This window comes from Nicotiana sylvestris, chromosome 5 (assembly GCF_000393655.2).
Source record: "Nicotiana sylvestris chromosome 5, ASM39365v2, whole genome shotgun sequence".
NCBI classification, from domain to species: Eukaryota; Viridiplantae; Streptophyta; class Magnoliopsida; order Solanales; family Solanaceae; genus Nicotiana; species Nicotiana sylvestris.
In genome coordinates this window covers 24,555,462-24,562,677 of record NC_091061.1, presented here as the reverse complement: position 1 = coordinate 24,562,677, position 7,216 = coordinate 24,555,462, and the positions used below count along the sequence as shown (strand labels likewise).

The 7,216-nt window shown below is 34.1% G+C and overlaps 1 protein-coding gene across 3 annotated transcripts; it reads right to left on the bottom strand.

Moving 5' to 3' along the window:
* Positions 1-1,295: 1,295 nt before the first annotated feature.
* LOC104211852 (UDP-glucuronic acid decarboxylase 6-like) lies at positions 1,296-5,936 on the bottom strand. 3 transcript variants are annotated; one of them, XM_009760986.2, is made up of 13 exons: positions 5,787-5,936; positions 4,697-4,795; positions 4,094-4,180; positions 3,916-4,003; positions 3,716-3,807; positions 3,517-3,581; positions 3,351-3,439; positions 2,842-2,919; positions 2,642-2,735; positions 2,478-2,544; positions 2,302-2,365; positions 1,827-1,867; positions 1,296-1,669 (listed from the first exon to the last, which is right to left on the bottom strand). In XM_009760986.2, exons 2-13 carry the CDS (start codon positions 4,775-4,777, stop codon positions 1,484-1,486), a joined length of 1,032 nt encoding a protein of 343 aa, XP_009759288.1. In that variant the 5' UTR covers positions 4,778-4,795; positions 5,787-5,936; the 3' UTR covers positions 1,296-1,483. The 3 variants fall into 3 exon arrangements, with proteins under 3 accessions (XP_009759288.1, XP_009759290.1, XP_009759289.1); XM_009760988.2 differs by having other exon boundaries at positions 5,732-5,826; XM_009760987.2 differs by lacking the exon at positions 5,787-5,936 and adding an exon at positions 5,137-5,214.
* Positions 5,937-7,216: the final 1,280 nt, after the last annotated feature.

The following is a 7,216-nucleotide window of genomic DNA, read 5'->3' as shown; positions in this document are numbered from 1 at the left end:
ATAATTGAGTTTGTTGAGTTATATTAGGAGTCTATTATGTTAATTGATTCACTTTCCGTTTCAAAACAGCTGAATAAACCATGAATTGCGCTATTTACGTTACTGTATTCACAAAACATATCGTGAATACAGTCGAATACAAAAATCTGTCTAGCTGTAAACCCATGTTTCACACCTAGAAATACTATTGTATTCATGAATACAGTAGCTTAAATGCATCGAATACACTCTAAAAACCTAAAAATATAGCTATAGGAAATAATATAGTAAATGGTAGCTACAACTAGCTAATAACCACTAAAATATAGTGGTTTCTGAAAGTTTCTCTTTATTTTTTCCCATGGTATTTTGTCCATATTGTTGGAATAGTTTATTAATCAAATAATTTTGCCGGTGGCATTTTTGTCCTTCCAAATATTTAAAACTTCTACTTCTGAGAAGAAACTATTTCTTTTTACCTTTTTTCCCCGCACCTTAAATGTATCTAATCAAATGCACCTAGAAGCTTGATCATACACCTTTAATTTTCCAAAACAATTACCTTTTTAAATTTAAATAAGCACTTTTACTTTCCTTGGAGCAACTGTTGCAACACCAATCTCTGTTGATTCCGGTCCAACTTTGCCTCGGCAAATACAGCTCTAAACCCCCCCCCCCCGACCGATGGATGTGTATGACACTCCTTCGTAATATTTTCCTATAATCCTTTAGCACCTATGGTCTAACTAAAATCAAAGTAATATCGTTAAGGGCCTATGTTGTTTCTGTATGATCTATAGGTCACGAATTCAAACCATGAAATCAACCACTAATGCTTGCATTAAAGTAGGTTGCCTACATCACACCCCTTGGGGTGCATTCCTTTCCCGGATCCTATGTAAACGCAAGATATTTTGTGCACCCAGTTGCTTTTTTTTTTTTAAAATTTTCCTAGGAGCTTGGTCAAACAAGCTATAGGTACTTTTTCTTGCGCGCCCTTGGGGTGGTGCCCAGTGATGTACATAAGATTTTGTATAAACAGTGCTGGCCTTGACAGTAAAATAACCCGGCTTGTTTATGAGTCTAGATCTGGAGCAATAGATATTCTAAAACTTGTATCAAAATAGATGTTTGTTTGCATTATTTTCAGTCATTATTTTTAAGCCAGTGTTTATCTATTATAAACCCTTGTAGTCCGCCCCTTCCCCGGACCTTGCTCATAGCGGAAGCTTAATGCACCGGACTACCCTTTTTAAATCATCAGGGTAAATAGAAAACCAACCATATACCAAGCAAAAACAACATGGAACAAAATATTGGATGATAAAACATGTATAATAATCAATAAAAGCAAGAAGGCACACTGGCCATAGTTTATTCTCCATTCAGAAGATAAAAGCACAACAAAATTTGAGAAAACTGTATAAAACGAGGTAAAAGATGCAAAGCATCTATATTTCTTGAACTCTCATTTTCCATCACTTTCAACCATGTATAAAACTGTTCACTTCTTTCTTGAAATTCCAAGCCTGCCGCGGAAATCTTCCTCCATCAGAGGAATACCATCGCGCAACTTGATCTTTGGTTCCCAGCCTAGTAACTCTTTTGCCTTTGTGATATCGGGTTTTCTCTGTCGGGGATCATCTGGAGTGTTCTCCACAGTGATAATTTTCACTTCCGGATTGATGAGCTGTCGCAGAACAACAAAATTTATGTCAATTACCATCTAATGGTGATACTACTTAGTACAAAGTACAAATTTGTATGGGATTGAGGCGTAATAATTGTTGTTGTTGTACAGTGCAAAATTTCAACATGTCCTTTTAAAGACTGAATAAAAAGATTACCTCCTTCACATTCTCCGCAAGTTCAATCATTGTGAATTCACCTGAGATAAGGAATCAAATTAATAATGACCGACGCAATATAATGTTTGAGTTTAACTTCTATACACTCACCTTTTTATGTAATCATCCATGATAAGTGGGAATAGTAATTTGGAAAATAAGGCAGGTAACTTACAATTTACTGATAGTGTGGAAGCTAAAATATACTGATAGTATAAAAGTCTTTTACATTGTCAATGTATATAATTTTTTTTAAAAAAAATATATAATTTTTTTTAAAAAAAGGACAGTACGGTGCATAAAGCATCCTGCATTCAATGCAAGGTCTAGAGTAGCGCCGCATCCCAAGGATACCAAATGCAAGAAGCATTAAGGTCTGCTTCTACGGCTCAAACAAGTGACCTATAGACAACTTTACCATTGCTCCAAGGCTCCCCTTCATTAGTGTATGTAAGTTAAATAAAAAAAAAAGAACCTGGATTTCCAATGTTAATTGGTCCAGTGTTATCTCCCTCCATAAGCCGAATAAGGCCATCAACCTATTCAGAGAAAGGAAGGTAAAATAAAAGGCAACAATTCTGAATACCGATTTCATATTTAAATGGAAAAAAAAAAGATTTTAAATTTAATGGCTCGAATATTTTCACTTACCATGTCAGAGACGTAACAAAAGCTGCGTGTTTGTGTTCCTGGCAACTGGACAGTCAACGCTTCATCACTGCAGAGTGCAAGAATTAGGTTGGTTCGTTGTTATCAAACTAATTTTAGGTAATAAAGTTGAAGGGAATTATTAACAGAAACATTCAGAATATTACCGAATTGCTTGGGCAATGAAGTTGCTGACAACACGACCATCATCAATATTCATTCGAGGACCATAAGTATTGAAGATTCTAGCAATTCGGATTTCTGTTTTCGGATCATGTTAAAAGAGAAGGAAAGAAATGCATGAGCTGGAGTCCAAAGCAAAAAATGCAAAATAGATTTATGCACACACAGGAAGACATTGTTTTACCAATTCCATGTTGTCTGTGATAATCAAACATCAAAGTCTCAGCCACTCTTTTCCCTTCATCATAACAACTTCTAACTCCTGAAATTTGCATACAATTGTTAATTTGTTATCATACAAAATGCTTGCGCAAATCCTTATAGCGAAAGGTAAATAATCATGGGATAATTACATTTTGGGCCGCTTAAAAAAATAATAGCCGGCAAATGTAAATATTTTGTATAATATATATAAATATACATATAATGTACATATCATATACATGCCATATACATAATCAGTGTATATGTTTTGTACATTTGGGCTACTGCCGGTAACTATTTTGGGCCGCCAGGCCAAAAATTCAACATTTCAACTATATTCTTATGAGTTTCTCAGAAGAAAGCCTTTTATTGTTAGATTTCAGGCACCTGGAACTTAGATATTCAAGGCCTCTTTGCCTATTCGACTGAAGATGGTTCGGCGTTTTAACAAAAATCTGATACTGTAATATCATAAAGTTATAAGCATACCAATTGGGTTAACATTGCCCCAATAGCTTTCGTCTTGAGGGTGCACGAGTGGATCTCCATAAACCTCGGAAGTCGATGTGAGTAAAATCCTGTTTGCACAACAGATATTATGAGAATGAAGATCTACATTACCAAAAAACCACTATTAAGAGAAGCAGATTCTGACCTTGCCCCAGTTCGCTTGGCAAGACCCAACATGTTCATTGTTCCAAGTACATTTGTCTTAATTGTCTACAAATAAACCAACAGATCGAGACCGTAAATGGTATTATTGTGGAAATCTAACTTCATAAGAACCACTGGTTTGACAAACGCAGATAAACAAAGGAAACTTATGCAAAAGAATAATAATGTCGATTACTAACCTTAACGGGATTATACTTGTAAAATATCGGGGAAGCAGGGCAAGCAAGGTGATAAATTCGGTCAACTTCAATCAACAACGGCTCAGTAACATCTGCATAAGCAGAAAAAACGTTACAACGATATAAACAAGTTGGTTATTGAAAAATAACGAGTCGCTCAAACATATCGATGAAACAAGAATCACAAAAAGAAGCTTTACCATGGCGAATTAGCTCAAATCTTGGATGACCAATCCATTGCTTTAGATTATCCTTTGATCCAGTAAAGTAATTATCGACAACAACCACCTGAACATAATGCAAAAAGTTTATTTAAATGTACTCATATTTTAACCCTCCCTCGCTGAAAACGATAAAACCAAGCCGAAAAATCTGTACCTCATTCTTCTCATTTTCCATCAATTTGTCAACAAGGTGAGAGCCAATAAATCCAGCACCACCAGTCACCAGAATCCTCATGTTAGCCTGTGATTCAAGCAGTTAACAAATAGTACAGAATATTAACCAATATCATTCGATCAACTATGTCAATACCGAACTAGTTGGGAAACATTGACCAATATCCAAAATCAAATGAGGTTCAGCGAAAACCGGAGGGTAATACAAATTAAGATCCAATTGAGTAAATGCTACACAAGGGATCGTTAGATTTACTGTATTATCAAAAATAATTCCCAACATAAAATATCGCATAAAATGTTTGCTTGGTCATACCCCAAAAATAATCACCGCAATAACTTAATACGGTGTTTGGTTGGCCTTATCAAACCCCACATTGCAAATACCGACACAAGTGATACAAGAACATGTGTATTATTTTATGCATGATTGAATGTGGAAAAAAATACATATATTAGCAATACTCGTATAACAATCCCTACATTATTAATCACAACATAAACACTTGTTGTGTTACATAATCACTACATGAACCAAACAACCCATACTGGATTACCACACAAGATTAACTGTGTATAGTACCTGGAAAAATTTTGCCTTTCGCAACGGTGAAGGCTCTGGTGGTGGTTTTGTTGATACATGATTGTTTCCATTGGAAGCCATTTTCAAATCACTTCAATTCTGTATCCAAGATCAATCAAATTAACAAAAAATATAAGATTCAAGATAATCTCCTTGAAGCTGAACTGAATTTAATCAAACTCATTACTACACAAGCATTCAAAAGGAAGAAAACCATATAAAAAAAGTTCAAAAAATTCAAATTTTTAATCCAAATAGCCAGATTTTACATATCAAATTAAACCCCATTTTTCAAAACACATGAAAAACTCTTTCCAGAGAATCAATAACATACACACACCAAATTTGTAAAGGAGAAAAGAAAAGCTAAAAACTTTGATTCCCTAATTGAGAAGAGAAAAGATGCAGAAGAAAATACAACTAAATTAAACTTCAATCACCTTGTAATTCTTAAATGGTAGTGAAAACTGCCTTAACAGAAGTAATTGCAGAAGGGAAAAGGCTGAATACAAGTATATATAGTAGAAAATAAATCATAGAAATATAAAATCATGAAAAAACATGTAACCCCACATCACACCAAACGTTACCAACAAGAGAGAGAAATTAAAAAAATCCATTTTTTTTAATATTTAAAAAAAAAAAAGCAATCTTTCAAAATAAGCAAACTGAAAAAAACAAAACACAGGCAGAGTGATAACAGGAAGATTAAGAGTGAAATCAAAGCTTCCTAGCAACTGTAAAACAGACCCACAAAGAATGATTACAGATCTGAATCTAATTCTTGTTAAATCAAAATTAGCAAATAATTAATAAATTCATTAGCAAGAAAGTAAAAACAAAAATATGATCTTTTGAATACCCATTACCTAGTGAAACTGAAATTATTGAATCTAATTCATTGAAAATCAAACAATTAGTCAAAACAAAAGTATCAAATAAATTCATTTGTTAAAACAAAATCAGCAAATAAATAATTAATTCAGCAGCAAGAAAACAAAAACAAAAAAAAGATCTTATTTTTATACCCTTTACCTCTTGAAACTGAAATCTTTCGATACACTAATAAACCAAGAGAGGATATATATACCTGTAATATATACACACAAATACACAGTGCAATAAGGTGAAGAGTTTTGGGGGATGAGAGGTAATTAAATCCAAGATTATGTGGGGATTAGGTTAATTATTAGTGGGGTTTTAATACGAAAGTTGAGATCTTGAAATTAGTTACTTACTGTTTTGGATTGATTTGTCTTGAGTAAATAGTAATATAGTACACGTAGGATACAGGTCGGTAGTTGTCTTTTGTTTCCTAGTAGTAGATTTTTACTAATCCTATTTGCTGGCGTAGGACTTACGTAACATAAATGGCAATTCAGTGTCAGAGAATGTATAATTTATTGCGTGAGATACACAAAGAAAATCAATTTATCTTATTATGGCCAACTAATTATAGTTATTTTTTAATTGATTTAATAATATATAAATTATTTTATAATGTAAATAAGTTAAACTTGATTGGTGTTACCAACAAAATAATTCTTTTTTGTAATTAAAGTATTTTATTTACCAATGAACTAATATGTACAAGATCAAAATTTGAAACGAGACTGGACAGCCCCGAGTAATGCTGTATTCTGGGTCGGGCCCGGGCCTAAATGGGCCAAACGGGTCGGGCTTAACGGGCCTGGTCTTGGCGGGCCTAGGCTCTGGCGGTCCCGGGCCTCACGGTCCCGGGCTTCGTGGGCTCAACGGGTGGAACCAGCCCGTGACGGGCCTAAGCCCATATGGTCCTGGGCTAAACGGGTCGGGCTCGTGGGTTTAGCGGGCCTAACGGGCTTTTTTTATTTCTGGGCTTTTTTTAAATTTTTTTTTTGTTTAAGGCAATTTCTTGTAAACCATATCATGGCTATATAAAAAATATATATGTAATATATATGTAGAAATCTAATTATTAAAGTGCTTGACGAAAAAGTAAAATAACAAAACAATAGTAAAACTAAATTGCCATGCATAATAAATTAATAAGAAAGTACAACATGAAGCATAAATACGTCTAATAATTTTAAAATAACACAAATTGTTGAAATATCTTAAAGACGAATTTGCGGATAAATACCATCAACACAATACGTTATATGCCTCCTTAAAATGCCTGTGGTACACCCTGAACGAAAATTTAAGACTCTTCCACAGTTCTTGCATTTTAATATTTGGCCTTCTTCATTTTCTTCAAGCACTTCATAGTAGTGCGAAACAAATAAGCGCACTCTTTCCGAACGAGGCATGATGTAACTTGAAAATTAAGATTGAGACTTGAAGTCTTGAAAATTGGAGATTGAGAGATTGAGAGAAATTTAGATTGAGAAATGAGTATTGGGTATTGAAATGAAGAAGAGGGAGGGGGTATTTATAGTGTTAGAGAAGGTTAGTTTTGTAAATTAAAAAAAAACGGCTATTTGTGCAATATGGCCGTTGGTGGTCATTGAGGGTGGGGCCCTCATTTTGAATTTTGAA

Bases quoted from the DNA above. Each gene is read 5' to 3' on its own strand.
- LOC104211852 (XM_009760986.2), bottom strand. From the start codon at position 4,777: ATGGCTTCCAATGGAAACAATCATGTATCAACAAAACCACCACCAGAG. The intron at 4,004-4,093 runs GTACAGATTTTT...CATTATGTTCAG, and splicing joins TGGAAAATGAGAAGAATGAG to GTGGTTGTTGTCGATAATTA. The intron at 1,670-1,826 runs GTAATCTTTTTA...GTTCTGCGACAG, and splicing joins TTGCGGAGAATGTGAAGGAG to CTCATCAATCCGGAAGTGAA.